General features: G+C 36.0%; 1 protein-coding gene across 1 annotated transcript; it reads right to left on the bottom strand.

The window, feature by feature from the left end:
• Positions 1 to 211: 211 nt before the first annotated feature.
• Positions 212 to 26,891, bottom strand: LOC107594398 (E3 ubiquitin-protein ligase NEDD4-like). Its single transcript, XM_016284418.1, has 27 exons — positions 26,616 to 26,891; positions 26,377 to 26,547; positions 19,055 to 19,116; positions 18,681 to 18,783; positions 15,642 to 15,805; positions 14,199 to 14,319; positions 13,928 to 14,080; positions 12,820 to 12,891; positions 12,328 to 12,447; positions 11,139 to 11,360; positions 10,986 to 11,000; positions 10,698 to 10,919; positions 10,482 to 10,559; positions 10,136 to 10,190; positions 9,496 to 9,554; positions 9,109 to 9,174; positions 8,003 to 8,232; positions 5,490 to 5,611; positions 5,245 to 5,315; positions 4,423 to 4,518; positions 4,130 to 4,203; positions 3,952 to 4,012; positions 3,820 to 3,879; positions 3,641 to 3,748; positions 2,521 to 2,617; positions 1,384 to 1,456; positions 212 to 1,301 (listed from the first exon to the last, which is right to left on the bottom strand). The coding sequence occupies exons 1-27, from the start codon at positions 26,889 to 26,891 to the stop codon at positions 1,199 to 1,201; spliced, it is 3,054 nt and encodes a 1,017-aa protein (XP_016139904.1). The 3' UTR covers positions 212 to 1,198.

Below are 26,891 nucleotides of genomic sequence, written 5' to 3'. Positions count from 1 at the left end.
GAATTGTCTGGGCATAAACATAGAAAAATTCTAATTTTAGAAGACAATTTCAAATGGCACTTAAGAGGCTTTTGCATCTGAGCTCTTCATGTATTATGACAACTGCTTAACTAATAACTCTTAAAGACCACACAAACCTTAATGAAGACATCACATGGGAAGAGTCTTTTCCATTTTATTAATTTCCCAAAAATATGCAGCCATAAAGATCGGCGTGACAATTCAAATCAGCACAATTTACAATAAAACGAAAGACACTTTCGCTCATAAATCTTTAATAGAAAATCCTTTCTGAAACCCTCTCGTCAGTGCCAAAAACATTTGTAGAAATGCAGTTCATATAATAGTGTCTAATTAAACTACAATATCGACCATAAAAGTGTTTCCTCATTAAAAGTTGCTCGTCAGCACACAGAATCGAATAGTTTTATAGTACAAATGAAGGCAAAGTTATTTAACAGTCCGATACGTTTCTTGCAAGACAAAATGTGCTTACTTTAAGCAATATTTAAGCTGTAAACATTTAGTAAATGATATAAAGCAATGATTTGTCTCAATACAGCTTGACTGAGGTGATCTATACATAGTAAGACTTGAACCTTATGATTTTAGAAAAGTGCTTCAACCTTCAAAAGCAGTAAAAAAAAAAAAAAGATTAATAATCATATGGTTTTCAAAAGTGAGCTATCTGTAAACAAAAAAACATGTAAACAAAGTCAAAGTGAGGGGGGGAAAAAAATCATGATTAAGAGCAATAGAGCATTTGATCAGTACAAACAATGATGCCTGGATACATTAGAATTTTTAAAAATTCAAAAACAAACGAAAAAATTACATTATTTGTACAGACTGCCAGAAATATAATGGTCTCACATTGTGCATGTTGGGAAATCTCATCAGCCAAATAGTGCACATCCATAACGCGTGACTTAAAAGCTCATATTAGAAATACACGATTCCTCAGTTATGCTCAAATGCATAGATATGATCAAATCTATAGATGTTTCGAAATCTTGTACGTAGAAACATACAGCTGTATGCAAGAGTACATTACAAAACGTTATTCTGTAAACATCAGAAACATACAGATTTGTGATTTTATAACGGTGTGTCCTCGTTTCCCGTAGAGCCGCTCGCACATGCCCTGATGGTCCTGATGCTGTCGCCATGGTTACGCTGTTGCCGTGGCAGCCGGAGTCTAATCCACCCCATCAAAGCCTTGAGCGTTTTCTATCGCCATGAGCAGCTTCTCACGGAGCTCCTCGAACGACTCGTACGGAGGGAGATCCAGCCGGTTGAAGCTGACGGAGAGACACAGGACAAGTCATGAACGAGACAGGAGAGACAGGTAGACAGGTGCAGACACACAGACAGATCCCTCACCAGGTGTGCGCTCGGGGCAGTTTGTCCCTCGCACCCCACTGTTCGATAGTGAACAACTGCGGCCCGTTGGATCCTGAGAAATCACAGAAACACAGAATGACACTATCAAATACAGAGTTCTGGCATGAAACTCTAGATGGCGCAGTCCGATAGGTCTAACTCAGTCTGACCTAATGACATCATTATCACATGGCACAGCTGATTGGTTCTCTCCTGTATCAGTAGCCAATGAGCTCGCTGCTCAACATTCAAATATATGACTAGTGCTTGCAGTAACAGTTGCAGCTTGCTTCAGAAACCCTCCACCTTCCCCAGCTCCACCTGAATAGATCTGCTACGAGGTGATTCATGTATGCTGTATGGGGGTTATTCATATGTGTTATATGTGCAGCAGCAGTATTTCTTACATGCTCACAGCAGCATGTTGTCTCTGTACTTGCTCTGCAGCAGCAGCAGCAGATCTATTCCGCCAAGACCAAATACATTAACATTGTCATGTACATTACCATGCCAATCCCTCGAGAGTTGCCATGACAGAACTGCATTAATATTACTAACGGAGTGTCTATTTACACTAAGTGCAAACAGCCGCCTTGTTGGCAGAGGCTATTTACACTAACTCCGCCCCCCAACGTGTGATTGGGATAGTCAATAATGAAAAAAAAACGCTTGTTAAACATCAGTTTCAGTGGCGTAGGGCGCATGCTTTTTGACGAGTTCGAACCCACCTTTTGCCGAACTTTTTTTCTCCCTTTTCAAATCTCATATAGCATCGGAAAATAATCAAGGAAATAATCAAAAAGTTGAAAATAAAATATCGGGTAGGTGTAGGGAGGGCTTTATTGTCCCAATAAGGTGGCATCCATTTAATAATTTGAATTCAAATTATAATTTACACTCAATACATTATTACTGCGTACTGTTTTATAATGTACTACAATACTGAGGTGCAGATAATTGCCACTATTTGCAATAAGTAGTATAAATAGCAGTAAATCTAGCTATTTTTAACAGTGTAAATAAAATCTATAGCTATTTGCACTTAGTGTAAATAGAATCTAATTTGTATTTTCACTTAGTGCAAATAATAATAATGCCTAATATTAATGAGCGTCGTGAGATGGGGGCGGGGCTTACCGTAGAGCTCAGCGAAGCCGTTCATCGGTACGCGGGACGTTCCCGTCACAAACTGCAGCAAACGGATTCGCTTCTCTGCATCCATCAGCAACACCGTCTGAAGTACCGTCAACAAATTCAAATCAATTCATTCTGTAAGTTGTGCTATAATACTGCAGTTACAGTGATTTTACCATGGTTAAGGGTTTTTAGCTTTACGTTTTAGCTACTTGCTATGTACAACAACAACAACACTTAATCATGGTAAAAATCACCTACATCATTAAGTACAGCTGCTCAGAATCACACAAAGTCAGAATCACTATTATTTTGTTCAATACTGAAATCATGGTTAGTTTGTGATTATTAACAAGTGTTTTATCACGATTACTCAGAGATTAGAAACATCATGTATTTATTCAAGTTTTTTTTTTTTAAATGTCTTTTCGACATTGGATATGCCTGAACATCAAATATAATTTGACTGGAAAAAACTAAAAAAACAACAACAGAAAAATAAAAATAAATTAAATAATTTACACAGAATTTATATACATTTACATAAATAATATTAAAAATAATAAATAAAAATAAATTAGATTAAATTTGGATTAAACTCTGGATTTATAAAAAAAAAAAACATCTGCAAAACTCAATAACTGCTTTATCTCTACTGTTTTTATGATCATTCAAAATTGTTATTAAAATTTAAATTTGCCCACAACAATCCTTAATCATGGTAAAAATCACTGTAACATGATTTTTTAGTGGCTTAGTACTACCTATAATTAGAGATGCTCAATTAAGGCCAGAATCACGATTATTTTGTTCAATGCTGTGATCAAAATTATTGCACGATTACTTATGTGCGTGTGTGTGTTAAAATAAAAATGATTAATTATGAACTATGACTATAAAAATGTTGTTTTAGTGTATTTCTACAATCTATTAAAAACAAAAAAAAGAGCACTGCTGTAATGGAAAGGGACACGCTGAATTTATAGCAAAATAGACTAAACTGAATACAGCCCTATAACAGTTTTTATAATCGCTTTAAGCCAAAATTATAATTAGATTTGAACAAAAGCAAATATGATTTGATTTTTAATAATAAAAAAATATGTGAGGAATCAAATCTGACCTTCCAGAACCAGATGATGACAGGGTGATTTGGGTTGTAGCCATTTTTATATTTGGTGTTTTCTCTCCAGTCGTTGACGTCCACGTCTCCTAAGCCACACATCAGCAGCTGAGGAACACAGAGAGGTCAGCAGGGTCATGAGAGCTCAGGTACATACAGCGTAAAGCAGATGGTCTCACCTCCAGCTCGTTTTCATCAAAGATCTTGATCAGGTCCTGAGGAATCAGCTCATAGAAACCCTGCAGATAAAACACAAGTCAGTGAAACTCTCAGTGGGCGGCACTGAGAACCGACTGAACGAGGGTCTGTACCTCCTTGAAGGCCGTCATCTGTCTCTGGATCCGATCCACAAACCTCCACTGCATCACCAGACTGCAAAGAAACACCAGAGGAGATGGTATTATATCGTGAAGCCTGTCGCATGTGAAAAGTGTCACTGTGACATTGATGTGTTAGATCTGTGTGCCACTAGAGGGAGGCAAAACATACTGAATATACTCCTTTTTGTTGTTGTCATTGATCACAATATCAGCACCTCCTGGTTTCAGCTCATGCTGGTGCGTCTGTGGAAGAGATCAGATCGATATCACATCAAAATACAACTACACGAATCATATCTTTAGGAAGTCTAGAGGACTTTATTTACAGGTCTTTTACAGGAACAGTTCACCTAAGTTTCACCCAATTCTGTTCCTGTTCCAGTCTGTTCCTCACACAAAGCATCTAGGAATGTAAAGCAAAAGTTGCATGGTGTGTATAGAGTGTAAAGCAGAACAGATCACCTGTCCAAAGAGCTCCTCGTCGATGGTGAACCTGAGGTCCAGATCTGTGGGGTCGTTCTCCAAGATCCATCGCAGGGAGTTGAAGTACTCGTTGTCCTGAAATAATGTGACCAAAACCAACAGACTGACAAGTGTTTGATACCTAATGATGACTAAACTAGAGCTCCATGGGACATTAAGCACATCATTAGTGTTAACAGCCCTCAAACTGTGTTAAAATATAACTTACACTTCTTACTTATTACCCAGAAGCAATGAATTGTTTTAGAATGAAATACTACTAGGCTGTACACATACTATCAAGTATTTTCTTTTTCTTTTTAAAAGTGGTTTCCTTGAAGTTTAAATATAACAGAACTGATAAACAAATTAAAAACTATATGAAAAAAAAAGAAATAAATTTATATATAAAGTAAATAAAATAAATTATAAAAATTGCAAATTTGAAGAAAAAAAAAAGTATATATATATACACTGAACAAAATTATAAACGCAACACTTTTGTTTTTGCACCCATTTTTCATGAGTATATATATATGCATATATATATATATATATATGTAATAAATTAAATCAAAATAAATACGAGTGACTATTTCATTGTAGTGCACTTCTACAATCTACTGAACATTTATGAAGGGGCAAAAGCAAACCAATGTAAAGCACTGTTTACTATCTACAATTTTTTTTTCTCTGCACATTATACATAGAAGTATTCAGCTATTTTGTAGGTAGTGTGGTAGTGTTATTTCTCTCTCTGAAAAAGCGCTAAAGTGACATTTAGAGCTGATGCTGATTGGTTGAGGTGTGCCTGTCACTCACCACTGACTCCATATCCTGTAACGTGATTGGCTTCTGCAGCATCATCTTGTAGAAGGGCCGGATGAAGAATGCTGTGCAGACAAAATCATTTAAGAGTAAACGATGACAGAATTATCACTGTAGTTACTTTTAGACATTTGTTGCCTTTAGTAAATCGGTCTGATTGCGTGCAGTGTGTCTATCGATAAAGTCAAACACTGTGAATATGAGTTGTGGGCATTTATTGGTCTTGATAGGTTACTCACCATCCAACAGCTTCCCGTGATAAACGGCCATCCCAGCCACCCGGCCGATGAACTTAAAATAGGACAGATGGTCCTCGTTACACAGACCTGAGTTGGGGTTGATCTGTAGGGTGTAGTTATCCCTGCAATATTCATACAACAGCATTTAAAAAATTTCTAAAAGATTTTAGCACATTCTTAGTAGGGCTGTCAAAATGGATGAAAAACTAAATTCAAATTTTGTATTTAAATATTATCAATATTTGAATTATATTTAAATTTAAAATGCATAATTTCAGTTAGGGGGAAAAAAGGTTTTGGCTTCTCTCGAGGCCACAAGACGGCGCATCGAGCAAAATATTACTAATGCACGTTTCTTCAAAGCAATAAAATAACATGACTATTATTTTTTTTTTTTAAACTTTGAAAAAAGTGTATAATGTTCAAAATAATGTTTATAAACCATATATAATTAATTAAGTTGCTTAAACAATTAGAAACAAAACGGCATCATGCATGTATGTATTGTTTAATACAAAGGACCGAAAAGCAATCACAAAGAGTACTTTCTTCATTTAAAAACATGAGATGCAGTGGGATCCAGAAAAACCGCCATAAAGTCTTGAGACATGATTTATAAAAGTTGAACTTACTTTAATTTTACATGGCTTTCTAAACATGTGGCTCTCTTGTGCGAGACGCGAGTGCAACGCTGATAGACGTCCCTCTAGAAAATGCGATAAATATGCATTCTGTGTGAACGACTTAGTTTCAGTTTTGCCGTAAACAACATCTTCTCCACACTGATGTTCTCGTTTTCCGCAATATTTTGAATGAACAACGTAGCAGCGCCGTTAGTGGCTTCAACTGGATAAGCTAAAAAAAGCATTAAAATTCAATGCCACTTACATCGTCATCGCATCTCGTGCACCACTGATAAGGCAGCCTGACGCACACCTAAAATTCGAATGCAACGTTTTTGCATTCGAATGTGGATTTATATTTTAAATTCGACGAATATTCGAAATTCGAATTTTTTTTGACAGCCCTAGTTCTTAGCACAACACACAAGAGTGTATTTAAAGACACAATTTGACTGAAGGAAATATAAAGCTGGATCACACACGTGGCAGAATACTCAAACAGCCCATAATACGGGTTGAACATTTCCTTGGAGATCAGGAAGAACCATTCCCTGGCCACGCCCCCATAGTCCAGCCCCTTCTCCCCCTCAAACTCCACCCAGAGGCGGGCCTTTAGCAGGTCCGAGCGTTTGACGGACAGAATGCGCCGGTACGAGTCCTCCAGAAGAGCGTTACGTCTCACATTCAGCTCAAAGCGGTTCGGGATGTCAGCCTGAAGAGCCAAGAAAAGAATGATTTTGATTTTATATTTAGTTGATTGGATCATACATATTAGATGATCAAATTATTATTAGTTAATATATTTTCCCAGCCCACGCAGAAGAAAGGTGGATTCAGAGGCAAGAATAGTTTTACATTTTTTTCATGAAGATTATAAAAACCAACAATTTATGCTTTTAAAATAATCTGCACTGATCAACTGAAAAATAAGACGAGCAATGTTTATTAAAAATATAAATCGGGCCACCTTTGATTTTTTTATGTTGCCTTTGAAGTCATGAAAACAAGTGTATATGGCACTACTGAAAAATGTGAATATGACTGATTAACATTCAACACTTCAACAACATTCACAATTCAACTCATTCAGTTGATTTTAAAACTACATTCAGTGTGATAACTGTGTGGTTTAGGAAAGACATAAAAAGTTTGACAGTTAAATAATCATGATTAATATTTAATAATATTATTATTATTATAAATATTCACTTATTTTGTTTACAGTGAAATATTACAAAAATAACACTTGATTACACACAATTTTGTATACTTTATTTAGTAATATTTATTGTTTATTTATAATATTTATTTATCAATCAGTAATATTTTGTGTATTTTATTTAGTAATAATAATCAGAATAATTTAGTAGTAGTAGTAATAATAATAATAAATTTGGCCAAATTGTGTGGCTATACAAACAAGCACAGCAAACCATCTAAATAAATAAATAAATGTATTATTTATTATTATATCGGTAGTGACTTGAACAAACTGGGTTAAAAATTCTGCTCTTTGATAAACCCCAAAGATGTTGAAATCTTAATGGGATGGGAAAAACCACAAAGCTCAAGAAGGAGAGTGACGTACTGATTTTGAATGAACAACGTAGCAGCGCCGTTAGTGGCTTCAACTGGATAAGCTAAAAAAAGCATTAAAATTCAATGCCACTTACATCGTCATCGCATCTCGTGCACCACTGATAAGGCAGCCTGACGCACACCTAAAATTCGAATGCAACGTTTCTGCATTCGAATGTGGATTTATATTTTAAATTCGACGAATATTCGAAATTCGAATTTTTTTTGACAGCCCTAGTTCTTAGCACAACACACAAGAGTGTATTTAAAGACACAATTTGACTGAAGGAAATATAAAGCTGGATCACACACGTGGCAGAATACTCAAACAGCCCATAATACGGGTTGAACATTTCCTTGGAGATCAGGAAGAACCATTCCCTGGCCACGCCCCCATAGTCCAGCCCCTTCTCCCCCTCAAACTCCACCCAGAGGCGGGCCTTTAGCAGGTCCGAGCGTTTGACGGACAGAATGCGCCGGTACGAGTCCTCCAGAAGAGCGTTACGTCTCACATTCAGCTCAAAGCGGTTCGGGATGTCAGCCTGAAGAGCCAAGAAAAGAATGATTTTGATTTTATATTTAGTTGATTGGATCATACATATTAGATGATCAAATTATTATTAGTTAATATATTTTCCCAGCCCACGCAGAAGAAAGGTGGATTCAGAGGCAAGAATAGTTTTAAATTTTTTTCATGAAGATTATAAAAACCAACAATTTATGCTTTTAAAATAATCTGCACTGATCAACTGAAAAATAAGACGAGCAATGTTTATTAAAAATATAAATCGGGCCACCTTTGATTTTTTTATGTTGCCTTTGAAGTCATGAAAACAAGTGTATATGGCACTACTGAAAAATGTGAATATGACTGATTAACATTCAACACTTCAACAACATTCACAATTCAACTCATTCAGTTGATTTTAAAACTACATTCAGTGTGATAACTGTGTGGTTTAGGAAAGACATAAAAAGTTTGACAGTTAAATAATCATGATTAATATTTAATAATATTATTATTATTATAAATATTCACTTATTTTGTTTACAGTGAAATATTACAAAAATAACACTTGATTACACACAATTTTGTATACTTTATTTAGTAATATTTATTGTTTATTTATAATATTTATTTATCAATCAGTAATATTTTGTGTATTTTATTTAGTAATAATAATCAGAATAATTTAGTAGTAGTAGTAATAATAATAATAAATTTGGCCAAATTGTGTGGCTATACAAACAAGCACAGCAAACCATCTAAATAAATAAATAAATGTATTATTTATTATTATATCGGTAGTGACTTGAACAAACTGGGTTAAAAATTCTGCTCTTTGATAAACCCCAAAGATGTTGAAATCTTAATGGGATGGGAAAAACCACAAAGCTCAAGAAGGAGAGTGACGTACTGGTTTCTTGAGTTTCTTGCGGAAGTAATCATACTTCTGTTTATAGTCTCTGGAGTAAGGCACGGCCTGAAATAAAGCAGAACACAATCAGTTCACCAATAATCCATGAGTTCTTATCTGCTCAGATGTTGAGCGCTCCTGACCCGACAGAGATCATTCAACTCATCCTGGACAAATATAACCTCCCCTCGTGATACGCACAAACCCCTTACAGGAAACCATTGGGAAGAAATGTACAGGGTTTCAGGCTCAGAAACAAGATATGGCAAAGATCACTGTGCGCTTCAGCAGTCTCTCTCAATATGATCCATTAATGCCCGTTTCTGCCGACTTGGCCTTCAATGCCTGACCGTACAGGACCTTTAACAGAAACAGAACACCACTTACTGGACCAGTGATGGCTGAACTCTGTAGTCTTGGATCCTCCCACTGTGTGACTTTTGTTTCTAAAAAAACAAAACAAAAAATAAAATTAAAATTGGTACAAATAAAAATAAAAAAGTACATATAAAACAAAAAGGTTATATAAAAGGTATAAATAAAATAAATAAAAATATAACACATTTAAAAAAAAAATATTGCATAAAAAATGCAAATAAATATAATAATAATAATAATATATGGAGCCCCGCACACGACATGCAAGAAAAAATAAATAAATCGTGCGCACGATTTACTAATCCGTTCTCTTGATTTATAAATCGTGTGCATGATTTAGCCTACTATTTTTTTCCTGCATGCCATGTGCGGGGCTCCGTAATAATAATAATAATAACAACAATTTGTAAAATAAGTTATAAATAATACATTTTTAGAAACATTTTAAAAAATTTAAATAATAAATAAACAAATAATTAGTAAAAAAAAAGTTCTTAAAAAAAAAAATAAAAAAAAAAAGTTTATAAATATAATTATTCGTAAAAATATTATATTAAATAATTTAAAAAAAATACATATGATCCCTAAAAGAATTGTACAGAATCCTAGAAGTTTTTTAGATTGGCATGGTCATTAATGTGTCACTTACTGTGATCGATGTAGAAGATTCTGCCGTCACCATGTACTCGCTCCTCCCAACCAGGCTGCAGAAGACAAAGACACACACACACTGACTCCATAACCACAGCTGTTCTTAGCAATAACATTCTTTACGGCATCATCACGTTCAACCACAGCAGCTCCGTATACAGGACTGAACTGGACTAACCCATAAATGGTGTTCTTCACACATGCGCAGAAGATAAAACATAGCTTAACAACACACACACACACACACACACACACCTTTTCACCCTCTGTCCTGAACAGCATGTCATTAAAATCATGACCTCATCATCTGATTATGACATCAGCGATGACATCACCCGTCTTACCGGCAGTGGGCCGAGGTCAGTGGGGTCAAGGGAGACTCTTCTCCTCATGTGCACAGGAACCTTCAGCCGGGGGTTGTCCTGTGATGGAACAGGAAACAGGATGGCAAACACAGGAAGTACATCTCAGCGTGAACAATGGTGCAATCAAAACATGCACAGGAAAAGCAAAACAAACACTAGTCATATACCATGGCACAGCATCATGTCTTGTCTTACCCATGTGGTGGTCTTAGTGTTGTGGTCTATGAAGAAGGACCGTCCATTCGGAGCGCTGCGCACCTCCCAGCCGGCCGGCATCAGGCCCGTGTGCTCCGGCGAGTGAGAGAGTGCGTGCTGAGGGGACACATCCGGGGAGAGCAGCGGCGGAGCATAGACTGTGGGATTCAAGGCAGCACCCGCCACCGCTGCTGCTGCGGCCTCAGAGGGCGGCTGTATGAGCTGAAATACACAGGTCAAAGGTCAGGGGTCTGAGGGATGAGCCGGTATTCCGCCACAAATTAGGACTGCATGGGGGTTGTCCTGTGACGGAACAGGAAACAGGATGGCAAACACAGGAAGTACATCTCAGCGTGAACAATGGTGCAATCAAAACATGCACAGGAAAAGCAAAACAAACACTAGTCATATACCATGGCGCAGCATCATGTCTTGTCTTACCCATGTGGTGGTCTTAGTGTTGTGGTCTATGAAGAAGGACCGTCCATTCGGAGCGCTGCGCACCTCCCAGCCGGCCGGCATCAGGCCCGTGTGCTCCGGCGAGTGAGAGAGTGCGTGCTGAGGGGACACATCCGGGGAGAGCAGCGGCGGAGCATAGACTGTGGGATTCAAGGCAGCACCCGCCACCGCTGCTGCTGCGGCCTCAGAGGGCGGCTGTATGAGCTGAAATACACAGGTCAAAGGTCAGGGGTCTGAGGGATGAGCCGGTATTCCGCCACAAATTAGGACTGCATGATGGTTTAATGTTTGAAAATGAAGAAATTTAAGTAAGCCACAAAAAGTTGGACTGTAAAATAAAAATATTATGATGATGATGATTATTAAATGATTTTTCTTGTATACTCAATTTTATTTAATTTTACAGGGAAATATTACAATAATAAAATTTCTTATAAATTTTTTTTTTTTTAGTAATAGTAATAATAACAGTTATTGTTAGTTAAAACTGTTGTACAATTATTGTTAAAAAAAGAATTTTATATATATATATATATATATATATATATATTATTTTATTATATATATTATAAAATAATATATATAATTTATATATCTTAAATATTTTATAAGATATATAAAATTACATTTTTTTTGGCCAAATTGTGCAGCTGTACAAACAAGCACAGCAAACATGTAGCTCAATGATAATAATAATAATAATAATAATAATAATAATAATAATAATAATAATAATAATAATAATAATAATAATAATAATAATAATAATAATAATAATAATAATAATAATAATAATAATAATAATAATAATAATAATAATAATAATAATAACAATAACAATTATTATTATCATCATTGTTATTACTTGGCTGAAAAAGTATGATTTATATATCAGCATGACTATATAATAATAATAAAAAAAAAATAATAATAATAATAATAAAAAAAAATTTAATTTGGTTGTTGTTGTTGTTATTATTATTATTATTATATTGTGCAGGCCAACAAATTAATTGTTCAGCCCATAAAATTTTATATCACAACTTGTGATTTCACCACTAAAAAAAAAAAAATCATTATTATTTTTTTTTCCCTCAAACCGTGCAGCACTACACCAAACGCTGATAGAGCTCTCTAGAGCAAGATCTTTTCAACCAGGACTGAGATGTACCTGAATGAGCGGTCGTGTCCAGGTTGTCATCCTGCTGTTGTGATTGACGTAATAAATTCTCCCTTTACTGTCCTGCTTCTCCTCCCATCCCGGAGGCAGCCCGGCAGATGTGGGTAATAACTACAGGGAAGAACAGAAAACCACAAAGTGAGTAACGAAACGAAAATGCAGAGAGGGGTGAAACGAGGAGAGCAAAAAATGGAAACAATCCATTACAGATCGTCCGTTTGGTTCACAAATAGCCATCAGTTAGTGGCTCGGCTCTCAAACACACTGTCCTCTGGGAGCAGATGTGAGCGGCGCCGCAGCTGAGGTGATGTATTGCGAGGTTCAGGGCATGCTGGGAAATCTAGGGCAGCTAAGATTACACCATGCGCTGAGAGACTAAGAAAAACACTCCACATTCTGCTGAAACTAGAGCACACGGCGAGGGCTCGGTCTGGACTCACACGGACAGATACAGTATATGTATGAATGCTTTAATGCTCTCACCACGGGGTGAACAGGATGCTCTTCCGCTGTTAGGGTCTGTCCACTTCCTCTGCGGCTGCCGTGACCCTGCGGCTGATGAAAACACAAGACTCCCTGTTACATATAGTTTATATTGTTACTGTAACACCAGCTTTAAATATTACAATGAAACAAGCTGCAACATATTCATGTTCCATTTCACGAAACGGAATGTTTTGGTTCTGGATGCTGATTGGTCAATACATTAATTTGCTCAAAAAAAAAACAAAAAAAAAACTCACTGCGCAGAACTCATAGAGGTCAACTATCAATCTTAATTTAAATATCAGATATACTAGTGGAAGCACAAAACTTGAGGTCATTCTAAATTATGCATATAGTCAATGTATCACTTGGAGCAACATGACTCGTATGAATCAGTCTCCTGAATCTGTCACAAAACCATCAATACACATTGTGATTTTTGTATCAATGGCTTAATGTGAGGAATATTCCTTATGTGTCACCACATTTACATTTGGGATCTTGCATAAACGTCTGCAAGAATTTAGAAAACGTGATTTGCTGTAGATCATTAGAATGACTTTTCTTTGAGTTGCTCGTGTCACTTACACTGCTGTTCAAAATTTTGGGGTTGGTAAGATTTTTCAATGTTTTTGAAAGCAAAAGTCTCTTCAAGGCTGCATTTATTTGATCAAAAATACAGTGAAATATTATTGTAATTTAAAATAAGTGTTCTCTATGTGAATATATGTTAAAATGTAATTTATTCTTTAGATTCAAAGCTGAATTTTCAGCATCATTCCTCTAGAAATCATTCTAATATGCTGATTTGCTGCTCAAGAAACATTTCAGATTTTTATCAGATATTTATTTTTGAAAACAGTTGTGATACTACATATTTTTGTGGAAAGTGATACATTTGATTTTTTCAGGATTCTTTGATGAATAGAAAGCTCAAAAGAAAATAATTTATTTGATCTAGAAATCTTTGCAACATTATAAATGTCTGTCACTGTTGATCAATTGAATGCCTTCTTACTGAATAAAAGTATTAATTTCTGTGTTTTACTCACTCGTCAAAGACTTCATTGCTCTGATTCATGAGTGTGTGTGTGTGTGGACTGACCGTGAGGGATGTGCGTCTGTCGTTTCCGGCCTGCAGTCTGCTGAACTCCTCACAGAATCCAGTAAACTCCATCGGAGAGTGGGGGGGCGGCGGAGAGCGCTCGCTGTGGCTGTTATAAAGCGTGGTCTCATCTGCTGTTATGATCTCCCAGCTCTGCAAAACACACACACACACAGATGTGAAAGTGTGTCGTTTGTCCAGGAGTTTCGAAGAAATCGCAGAAGTGTGTGTGTGTGTGTGTGTGTGTGTGTGTGTGTGAGAGAGAGAGTACCTCAGGTGACTCTCTGCGCTCGTGGTTCTCGCCATGTTCAGATATTTGTCTGCGTGTGAGGAACGCCCGCTGGGACTCGCTGTGTGTATCCTGTCTCTGTTCATTGTCTCTTTGACTGTCCCTGTAAATCAGGACAAAACACACACACTTCAGTGCTCAAAATGACCCAGAAAGACTCAAATGAAGCAGGTGAGGGCACCGCTGACCAGCAGAGAGCAGAGGAAGGAAACAAGCAGCCTGGCTTAGCTATTACAGGATATTTGACTTCAGTAGAGTTTTGTGTAGGGAGTAATGACCTGCTGATTTTTTCCTTAAAATCGATAGAAAACAAATACATGAGGTCACAAAAACCTGTATTTAGAGGCCCTAAATTACTTGTTTATACCCTGGTTATGAAAACTCCTGACCTTTTTTTATGATTTTTACAAAATACCCTTAATATAATAATGTGACAACTTTTAATAATATAATACAGAGTGAAAGAAAAAATAAAACTAAAATAAAACTAAAAATCAATCTAAAAACAAATAAAGACAAAAAATAAAACTCTACAATGTTACCACAAAAAAACTTTATTTAGATGTTCTAAATGACGCATTTATAACCTTATGATTTTTTTAAATATGATTTTTTTAAAATTATATTATAAAGTTATATATTATATATACATAGTGAAAGATAAAAAATATATAATTAATTTTAATACTAAAAATAAGACCAAATGAAATAAAATATATTGACAAAACAAAATAAACACTAAAAATAAAGACAAAATAAATCTAAAAAAAACCTTTTAAACAAAAAACATATGTACACAAAGTAAAAGAAAAAAAGAGAAAAATGTAATAAAAATAAAACCAATTACTAAAACAAAATACTAAAAACAAAGCCAAAAAAAACAGAACTAAATAAAAAGAAATAATAAAATAAAACTAAAAATACGTTTAAAGTCTTAATGGCTTTTTGTTTCTCAGTCAAAGTGCAATATATATACTTGATGTGCTAAAAACAGATTTAACAGCAATTATAGTAAACTGTAATTCAGATGGTCAGACATGACTCTAGCAACATTTTAAATATGATTGATTTATAATTTAGTGCCATGCCAGTTTCCACCGCTATATTCATGCCAAACAAAAAAAACAAGTGAAAAATAGAATGAACGAATTAATGAATAAATGAAAGAAAGAATAAATAAACTACATAAAATAACAAATAAAAACAAAACGGTTTTTAAAGTTTATCTTTGATTTTAAAATAAAATGTAAAAAAAAACCTCTTATTTTATTTAAAATATTTTAGTCACTTTGAATAGAACCATGTGCCAAATGAAAGGAACTCAAAAGATAAAGGCAAATATTTACATGGCGTATTGGTCTCGTGTATGTTACTGGTTTTGTGTATGCATGTTTCTAATGTTTGTTTAAAGTGGGTGATCGTTACTGGATGGTGGGTCTGTGCCATTGGGTGGTCCTGCTCTCGTGGTTGACGTAGTAGGTTCGTCCCAGGTTGTCCTGCCTCTCCTCCCAGCCAGGGGGCAGCGCAGGCAGCTGGTGAGGATGGTGAGGACTGCATAATTCATGAGGCTCCAAAAACTCCCAACCAGGCTACAAGACAGAAATCAGTATTAAAACACAGGGCTGCATGCAATTCCATGGGAAAATCATGTCTGTTTGTTTAATCAAATGGAACTTTGCATGAAAAGTAGGTAACAAATTGACTTTATGGTTCACAAATTTCAGGTAACAACCCCTCCGGAGCAGCCCAGACCGGAGTGACCAGGACAGTGCATTCAGGAACGATTAAGCTCTATTTAATCTAATGTTGGCAGCACTTCTGAGCAAGTTTTGGACATCTGAAATCACGTCTGTATCTCTCGTACAATGAGAACCCTGAAGGTAACACCAGCGTCAACATTTGTACAACGAGAGCGGCTGGAAAAGTACACAGTGACTCTGCTGGTTCTATATTAAAGTTCTTGTGTATAAATATAACACCTTTGTTTATGCACAAAACAAATGTCATTAGTTTCCTGAAGGCTTCGTTTCTTTTGTTTGGAAACCAAATGACACGCGATGCTATTTAAAAAATGTTTTATAAATAAATAAACACATGCATTGTCTGTGACATAACATATCTTGTATCTCGAAATAACAAAAACAAAACTAAATTTTTAAGTGGAGTTTACCTCAAGCTAGGATGTTCAAGATCATTGCTAGGGCTTTGATATGTGGTTGCTAAGGTGTTCTGAATGGTAACTTAGTGATTCAATTTAAATATTTTTGTCATTTTATTTTTTAAATATGTCTATATATATATATATATTTTTTTTTTTCAGTTTTAGTTGTAGTTTTTTAGTGAATCAAGTTAAACTGCATGAAAATGAGAAATATTTTAATGGAAACTAGATGAATTAAAATAAGTTTACGGTTTTAAGTTTACATTTGAAATATATATAGAATTTTAGTTTTTTAGCGTTATTGTTGCTTTAACTTGGACAGCCCTAAATTCAACACAAGAAATATTTTCTTCATGCAAATCATTGATCATCAGTTGTTTTTAAACAATTGTCCATAGCGCAGATAATTGCTTCTATCGGCCGATAACGATTATTCGCCGATATATCGGTGCATCACTAGTCTCACCGTGTTTATCTGCGAGTTTGCTGACAAATACTTGAACATTTTGCCTTAACTTTAAAAAAAGTATAGTTGAATGTTCTACATTGTGTGCCAAAAATATAAACGCTGTAAACAGCACTTTTCAACAGTTTTAGTTAACTATAATAACCCTGGCTCAGACAAAACAAAACACAAAACAAAAAACTAAATAATCCTGACCTTAAATTTAATATCTTTACATAATATTATGTTTCCCAGGAAAAAAAAGTGCAAAATGTATATTTAATGTACTAACAACAAATATAACTATAGTAACAGTGGTGTTTGAATAACTAAACTACATTCATGTGAAATTCAACAACAGAATCAAATACAAATAAATATGTAACCAACAATCATAATTCCTGTTTTTCTCTTTAAGCACATATAAATCTGTCTATCTGTCATTTTGCTAAGGAATAAACCCACAGCACAAGGTTTCAATGTCTGAAAAGCTTTGTGAATAAGGCAGAATTGTGCTTAAGGAAACATAGCACTTCTCATTCAAGGACAGGCCACAACAGAAAGTGCAGATGGAGGAATATAAAATGTTTTCATGGCCTCTCCATTCAACACACATACTTGAAGGAAGCGCTGCTGCAAACTACATCAGTAAAGATACTTCTTACAAACAAATCAGACCAGATAAGCCACATTGAAACTGATGAAAATCATCAATTGTGCTTTATACATACAGCCATATTATATTGTGAATGTAGTCATAGCTGAACACAATGAGCAACGTCCTTCAGCTATTATATTATTCACCATACTGCAACTTTAACTCGTTCTAGTTCTTTTAGAGAACATTCTTTGATTCTAGAATTAAATTGTTGCGTTAGTCACCAAGGGCTGGGCGATTTTGCAAAAAAATTTAAATCTCGATTTTTCCAGAATGTTTGAGCGATTCTCGATTTTTAACTAGTCAACTTGAAAATGTAACTACTACAACATGATTCAAGTTACTTTTTCTTTATTAACCCTCTAGTTAAAGAATATTCTATTCCAAGTGCAGCACACATGAGGTTGTTAACATGATGTAAATGTTAAACAAATCACTTGTTACATATCTTTGCAGAAAAGATGCAAAAACTACAACTACATATTGTACAAACTTGTCTTATACATATGTGTTCAGAAATAAAACGAGGGCAATTCTTTTAGAAAATCTCAAAAGTCAAGGTAATTCAAATTCAAAATGACTGAAGGTATAACACCAGTAGACGTTTATTAACTATAAATGTTCTGTAAAAACAACAGCAGCTTTCAGCCGGTCACCATGAAGCAAACATGAAATATCAGACATACAGTAGTAGTTCTTTACAGGTTTATTAGATTGTGCTGCTTTTCCATTGTTTTTTCTGTGTAAACATGTGTTTGACTGTTGCGCTCGCGTCTCTTGCAGCGTCTCATGCATGAAATCCATTCTAAAAACACTGCACTCAAGATAAAAGAAGTTCACTCCCGTCTTCTTGCATGTTTTACCTATTCCACTGCCCGCGTCGCATCTTTGTCAACACAAAAGCGCTGTGTGAATGATGCCTAACGCTAAATTTATCGTCCATCCCAGAGCGCGTCACATGTGGGTGGTTAATCACGTGCGCCGACACGCGGTTGGATCGTTCTTTTCTCTTTACTGTTATCACCGGCATATTGTCAAAGTGTCTAATTCTAACATTTGGTAATATTTCTATTCAAAATCGCGATTCCTCGATTTCTAAAAAATTTTATCGTGGCAAAACAATAAATTCGAATTAATCGATAAAATCGGAAAAATCGCACTATTGTCACCAAAGCTTGTGTTTGTGTGCATTATTCTTACATCCAGATTCTCGTTCTGTTTGGCTGGGTCGTCCTCCGTGTCGCTGTTTTTGGGCAGGTATGTCATCTTCAGTCGCAGATGACCTTTCACCCTCGACTTGTGACTGTATCGAAAGGGTTAAACAAACACATCAACAAAAGACCTACATCGAATTACCAGAAAAACATACCAGTTTTAAACATAAAACTCCACTGAAGTGTATCAGAAGTGTTGACATGTACATGTTTGAAATGAAAACAGTTCACAGTTGCATGATGTCATAGCAGGTCAAAGGGCCTTTCACAACATCAACAGAATTAAGTAAGTGAGCGTTAGGTTAAAAACTCATCACGTTTGGGGAATAAAGCATGCAGGCAGTGAAATCTCTGGCTAACCTTCTCGGGTGCAACAGGAAGTCCTTGAAAGTGTACGGCCTTTCATTGTTGGGATTTTCTGTCTGTGTGTATAAAAAAAGATCAAAATATTAGCAGCAGCCTAAATAAATAAGCATGAATTTTGCTCAAATTAAAAATTATTCATTACAAATAACCCATGCAGGAAATAGTCTACGAAGTAAAGTGTCAAGTGTCATGGATATTTTTAAGTCTTAATGTTTATGATCACTCAGCCAAGCAACACACACACACCACGTATATATATAAACAGACTTTAATGTTCACAGTGACTAATAATGAGGTGCAACTGAGCAGCTCCAAAACCAGAAGGTTTATTATTACGGTGCCATAAAAAACCGGAGCTTCTCTGAAGACATATGAGGTGGACCTTCTAATGTTCTGCTGGTTTAAAGTCTCTTCACATCCCGATAGCCAATCACTAAGTTAAGTGGTCTAAATGTATTTATATCATCTGTGGAAGGCATAGGACCATAAAATGTTCGTCCACTCATATTCCTCGGTCCGAGGACTGCGATAGGCTGTTCTACCTGCCTGTCAACGCATGTACTTGCATTCCTCCGCGTATCTCCATTCTATTACGCTATTGCAGACGGAGCGAGAATGAAAGGCGTTATTATTGTAATATTATGCACTTTGTACTGGAACGTTTTCTCACTGTTGAATGAGACGAATTAATTTGACAGCGCTGACGTTGTGTCTCATCATGTCGCTAGTTTGCCTCTGCTCTGCCTGTGCGCGGTCATGTGGAGGCGTGGCTTTGGAGACTGATTATGCAGGGAGGATGTGATCTTATGCTTACAAAACTAGCTTGCTATTGCTAACCTCTCCGAAATCACCTACTCGAGCTTTAACACTGCTGCCACTTCACCGAGATAAACAACTATCTTCTTCTGCGTTTTGTTCCTGTAGTTGACAGCGCCATCTAGCGGATAGGCTGTGTGGTTTCAGAATGATGCACAGACACAAACACGAGACAGCAAAGCCTGTGCTGTGCATTTAGCTGAAGTCGTCACTGATTTACTATTTTGGTGGGGGGTTTGGTGGTGTATCGCCTTTTTTTGGGTTTGGTTTGAATATTGTTACACCCCTAGTGTGTTATGAAGAAATTGACCTTATCTGAGACTGTACAGTGCGTTCATTGTTTACAGAGATATAAATACACGTGTTATATATAAACAAGGCTTTATAAAGGTAGACTTCCCCGTGGTCTATCCCTCAGACTGCGAACGAGCTGCAAAAATAGAGAGAAGGTAAAAGTAGGCCGAGAGAGAACGCAAAAACAAAGGGAGCGCGAAAGAGAGAGAGTTTGTTTTCGGAACAAAATCATTCTCATCCTAAAACTTTTTCCAGCTGCCGCTATTCATTTCAACGGCTGGCTTTCATACTGAGCTTAGAAGCATTTTAAATACATTTTATACCACGTTTTATATACACGCTGTCATTACGCTAACCGAAACAATATGACAAGTTAAATACCCGTCACCTAAATGAGGCGTAAAAGCCTTCGGTGTTTAAAACGCTGTCAGATGTTTCGTTTTATGGTAGTGAGGGCAGAACGAAATAACGACTGACCTTACGCTAAAATGTATCCATCTACATACAGCTTCCTAGCAAATGACTTGCTCACTATCAAAAGGTCGTTCAGGTTTTTACAGCACTTATAAAGTCATGATGATGACTAAAACACATATCTTCCCTCGTTCTTAAGGCCAGCCTCACATATTCCTGTTTATTCTGTATTCGGGTCAAACCACAAAGCGGTTCTGCCACTCCGCCGGGCCCCAGATGAGACGACAGACTCGCTCTATGTGCCCCCGTGTCAATGAAATGAAAGCGAGTTGGGAGAAAGCTCTGTTAGTGTCTTCTTAGTTATTATTGAGCTAGATATGACACAAGGTACACTCTTAAATATAAAGGTGCTTCACGATGCCATAGAAGAACTCTTTTGTCTAAATGGTTCCATAAAGAACCTTTAACATCTGAAGAACCTTTCTGTTTCACAAAAGCTTCTTTGGGGTGAAAGAAGGTTCTTCAGATTACAAAAAGGTAAGAAAGAGATGGTTCTTTAAAGAACCTTTGACTGAATGCTTCTTTGTGGAACCAAAAATGGTTCTTCTATGGCATCGCTTGAAGAACCTTTTGAAGCAACGTTATTTTTAAGAGTGTACTACATAATTACATAGTTTTATTAAGATAAATGGTTTAATTTAATGTTAAATAGTTTTTTTAATGGCTATGAGAGTGTATTTAGCATTTTTTTATATTTTTATACAACTATATATTTATTTTACCTTATAACAATTAGCCTTCTACCAAATACAAATCAGTTTCCCTCTTTCAAACTGCAAAAAAAAAAAATAATAATAATTTAATTATTATTATTATTAGTAGTAGTAGTAGTAGTAATAGTAGCAGTAGTTTATTTATGTATTTAATTAATTAATTAGTTTATTTTTGGCTCAGCATGAGGGATATTTCACATATATGACTTCCCACATATATATATATAAAATGATTTTTTTTTATAAAAATGAAAAAAAAATATTCATGAAAATGAATGAAATAAAATTAATGCAAAATAAATAAAAAATAATTAATTGTAATTAATAAATGAATTAAAATAAGAAAGAAAGAAAGAAAGAGAAAAAGAAAGAGAAAAAATAATAATATATGTAAAATGTATATAAAAATTATTAAATATCTTTAAAAATCCTAGACAACGTTCTGGAAAATGTTCCACTGAGGTGAAAGCTGTTAGATGTAAAAATTGTGACATGCATTAATAGTACTGCAGTATATTATAGTATAGCATAGTATAGACTTGCCGGAATGCTGGCAAAGTATGCAAGAGTAGAGCAAATATAGTAGCAGGTTTACTACAATAAACTACGGCAAGTACACCAACTTTATCCATGGTGAAACAAGGCAAAACGTTAGCGAGGCAAAAATGGAAAACTGTTGTCAAACTATCTGTATACGATCAGGCCCGTCTGCCCAGGTAATGAGAAGGAAAACAGTAAATGATGCCAAACGTTTGAAGAAACTTAATGAAGGAGGCTCAAAGTGAACCATTTTCTGCTACAACAGGAGCGTGACTGTGGGTTTACTACTGCATTTCCTCAGGATCGCATCACATCCAAACGCTACTGAACAAAGACTGTGCTCATTTCTGATCTTCCAGGAGATGTTTTATATAAACTAAAAAAACTAAAAGGAGTTTGTTGCATTTCGATTAAAGATCATAAAAAAATGGGGGAAAAAAAATTCTAAACAAAAAACATTATAGTGAAGAGTCGTGCACAAAAGAACAATCAAGCAGCTGTTACAGAGAGAGATCTAAATATTTTCATAAATCCATTAGGTTTTCAAGCACTGTGGGAGGAGAGACGTCGCTGAAGAGATTACGAGTGCTGCGCTCTTGACTGATAAGAGCTAATCGAGCACAGAAAGTGCTGTGGAAAAACAACACATTCACACACTAACAACCCCCCGGAGCTCGAACACGCACACATCTGACAGCTCTTTAGGAGCGCTGCTGAGTGCTGCTTGCATTGACCTTTGGCAGAGGTCACACAGTCATGTGCTAACCATTCCCGTCAGCGAGCACAAGGTGTGACCATGTCCTTGAGCAGGAAACAGAAGAACCGTGATCTACAGTTGGACCCGAGACCCAATCTGGACCTGCTCTATGCATTTCTACAGCTGAAATGTCTGTTTGGTCAAAGGCCTGGAGACAGGATTGTGTCAGCTTTCTGAACGCGAGCAAACACTCAAGCTAGATTACAGGAAACTACATAAATTACACACATAACACATTGCACAACTACTTTATCCTTCATGTTCATTTAAACCAGTGATTCTCAACCTGGGGACTGCAAGATGACTTAAAATAATGTAGAATAAGACAAAAAAGCAGTAAAGTACGCCAAAACAGCTAAACACGGAGATGTACTCTAACATCATATTTTTTTATTTATTTTGTTCCAAAAAAACTGTTATATATATATATATATATATTTTTTTTTTTTATGAAGTAGAAATTGCTATTAGTCAGTACAATAATTACTATTATTATTATTCTTAATAATAATAATAATATATTGATATTCTAGTTATAGAAATTAGTCATTTTCATTTAGTTCATTATTTTACTTATACTTTTTAAAATTTACTTCTTTTTATATTTCGCCACTCATAGTGGATTTTTAGACCTGATAAAGGTGAGGAAATTAATTCAATATTAAAAAGCCATATATATTTAAATATTTTTAAATTTACATAAAAAAAACGAATTGCTATGAAATTGCTAATACTCAGTAATAAACAAATGAATCAATATTCTGGAATTAGAGAAGTTAATTATTTTAACTTTTAATTCATTTCATACTTTATTTTATTATTTTTATATATTGCCAGTATATACACATTTTTATATATCATCTGTAAAATAAAAAAGTTTGACACTGAATATTGTTTTAAACAACCAGGGACCTCAGACTCAAAAGACGTTTGCTAAGAGTTGCATTTCTTATGTGTAGATACCATCTGACTGTTGAATCAAAAGCAGCTCATAACATAACACACTGAATCAAATTACACTGAGAGGTTTCCAGATCCCCTGGCTGAGCACCAGATACCAGGTAGAGTCCTGGACCATCATTATGTTATGCAAGATCCACAATAACTTTAGTGCAGAATATTGCATGCAGCTATGGAGCTGAATGATATTGTATTGTATTGTCTTGCTGTTGCAGCCATTTACCTGACATACTCTCTAAACATCTGAATGAGCTATGAGAAGAACAATATGTTTATGTGTTTGAGATGGACAAACAACCAGCATGCTGAAATTAGAGCCATGAATTTAGATTAGATTACATAAGAGTGCAGCAGCAGTAAAGGTAACGGCGCTGTTAATTGCTTGTGCGACCTGTTTCTAACACACTGTAAAATCAGAGACAAACAGAGTGCAAATGAAATAAGCAGTGAGCGAGACACCTGATGCTCTGAAAACATACCAAGGCTAAGCGAGTACCCGCTGGGCAGCGAACATGTTATCCTTTACTGCAAAGGAACCGCGTGGTTTGGCCCCCGTCTACCTGACACTCATACTCTCCCCCATCAGCTGACCTTTGGCCCAACAGCTGACAGACAGCCATGTGCAGCCCCTGCATATCATGTTGAATCCTGAGAGCTCGCCAGCGTGGTACTCGGCCAGACTAACTGGAGTCAAGCAGAGTATTTTCGAAGCTGTGTATTTATAGACCTAGGGCTGTGGGGAGGCTTAGGGACCGCTGTCTATAATTATTCCAGAGGTAAATACATACAGTGATCCCTCAGAGTGTTAACAAATTATTAAAAACTGGAAAAGCCCCTAAACTGCAAGGTGCATGCAACTGGTTTAAATACAGTGCATTTTACAAAGTGTTTGTGTATAAGCCAACCTAACTGAATGAAAATTATCCCATAGGTACATTCATACAGTGATCACTCAGAGAGTTAATAAATTAATAAAAACTGAAAAAGTCTGTAAAATGTAATATGCATGTAAGCAACTGGTTTAGTAACCACAATGCATTTTTAAAGTGCTTGTGTATAAGGCAACCTATCGAAATGAAAATGATACCATAGGTACATATACAGTCAGTCATCACTCAGAGTGTTAACAAATTAATAAAAACTGAAAAAGTCTGTAAAATGTAATATGCATGTAAGCAACTGGTTTAGTAACAATGCATTTTTAAAGGGCATGTCTATAAGCCAACCTGCCTAAATGAAAATTACTCCATAGGTAAATACATACAGTGATCACTCTTGTACCAGTGCCTGTTAACAAATGAATAAAAACAGAAAAGCCTCTAAAATGCGACATGCAAGCAACTGGTTTAAATACAGTGCATTTTACAAAGTGTTTGTGTATAAGCCAACCTAACTGAATGGAAATTATCCCATAGGTACATTCATACAGTGATCACTCAGAGAGTTAATAAATTAATAAAAACTGAAAAAGCCTAAAAAATGTGACATTTGTTTAATTACAATGCATTTTTTAAAATGCTCGTCTATAAGTCAACCTATCTAAATGGAAATGATCCCATAGGTAAATACAAACAGGGATCAAAGTGTTAAATAAAAAAAACTGAAAAAGCCTAAAAAATGTGACATGCATGCAACTGGTTTAATTACAATGCATTTTTAAAATGCTCGTCTATAAGTCAACCTATCTAAATGGAAATGATCCCATAGGTAAATACAAACAGGGATCAAAGTGTTAAATAAAAAAAACTGAAAAAGCCTAAAAAATGCGACATGCATGCAACTGGTTTAGCTACAATGCATTTTTAAAATACTTGTCCATTAGCCAACCTGCCTAAAGGGATTTGTACATTGCAAATACATTCTGCTGAATGTTTGCTCACAGTGATACACATAATAACAAACAAATGCAAAGGGACTGAAATTAGCTACCCCAGCAACTTAAGACACATATATAGGCTATTGTTACACAAATATAAATAATTGCCTGCAATTTATTTGGGTATTTCACAATCCTATGTTGAAATGATGTGTATCTGCATATCTTTAATATTGAAAAGCAAAGCTTTACATGCAAGTTCAAGGGAAGAGAAGTTTCTGAATAGTTATGTATATTGTTCAATGTTCAATTCATAGACGTACAAACAACTAATAAATGACAACAAAACAATCACCGCTATCACTGGAAACACGCAGCCGACTCTACAAACCATGTCTTCACAAATCTACTCAATTTGAATGCAATTTTAGGCCAAAATACTTACTTATATTTACACTCACTGACTTTAACTTGGCATGTTTTAAAGTGCAAGATAAAACTAAGTGAATTAGTGCATTCTGATTTTTCACTTGCTAATAGATGGAAAGGCTTACGGTATAATTTTTCTCCGTGCAGGTTGGAACATGATCCGTTTCACCATTTATGCTGTTGTCCTGCAGGGTGTTTGATTTTCTTGCACTTGTGCCGTGAGATACGTGGATGTGTACGTGCGGAGGGACATTTATGGAGTGCATGTCTGCAGCATTTGAAACGCGACAAGAAATCTCAGCGTTTGCACAGGGTACCTCCAAAGAAATATCACTGGAAACACGCAGCCGACTCTACAAATCATGTCTTCACAAATCTACTCAATTTGAATGCAATTTTAGGCCAAAATACTATTTACACTCACTGACTTTAACTTTGCATGTTTTAAAGTGCAAGATAAAACTAAGTGAATTAGTGCATTCTGATTTTTCACTTGCTAATAGATGGAAAGGCTTACGGTATAATTTTTCTCCGTGCAGGTTGGAACATGATCCGTTTCACCATTTATGCTGTTGTCCTGCAGGGTGTTTGATTTTCTTGCACTTGTGCCGTGAGATACGTGGATGTGTACGTGCGGAGGGACATTTATGGAGTGCATGTCTGCAGCATTGGTGGCGTGGTGCATGGGCTCCGTGGGAAAATCACTAAGGACGAGCAACGCCGCAATGGTGCCCTCGCCTTCCGCCGAGAAATTGCCTTGCGATCTGGAACGTCCGCTTCAAATATGCTGTTGCTGCTGCAGTAGCCGGCATCGCTAGTGGTGCTGCTGCTGCAGGAACCTCCATCCCCGTTTCCGCTCTCGCAGCTGGCGAGCTCTCCGTCTCCTCCGCAAGGCTGCAAGGAGATCTGCAGCATGCTTTTCCTGCTCACGTTCACCTTGGGGATAAATACGGTGGAGTGCCGCTGTAAATTACCGTACTCTGGTGACAAGGGTGGCAAAGCCAGAGCCAGCTGTCCTGGAGTCACCTTCAT

This window comes from Sinocyclocheilus grahami, unplaced genomic scaffold (genome assembly GCF_001515645.1).
Source record: "Sinocyclocheilus grahami isolate Dianchi unplaced genomic scaffold, SAMN03320097.WGS_v1.1 scaffold182.1, whole genome shotgun sequence".
Lineage (NCBI taxonomy): Eukaryota > Metazoa > Chordata > Actinopteri > Cypriniformes > Cyprinidae > Sinocyclocheilus > Sinocyclocheilus grahami.
This window is presented reverse-complemented; position numbering and strand designations above follow the sequence as displayed.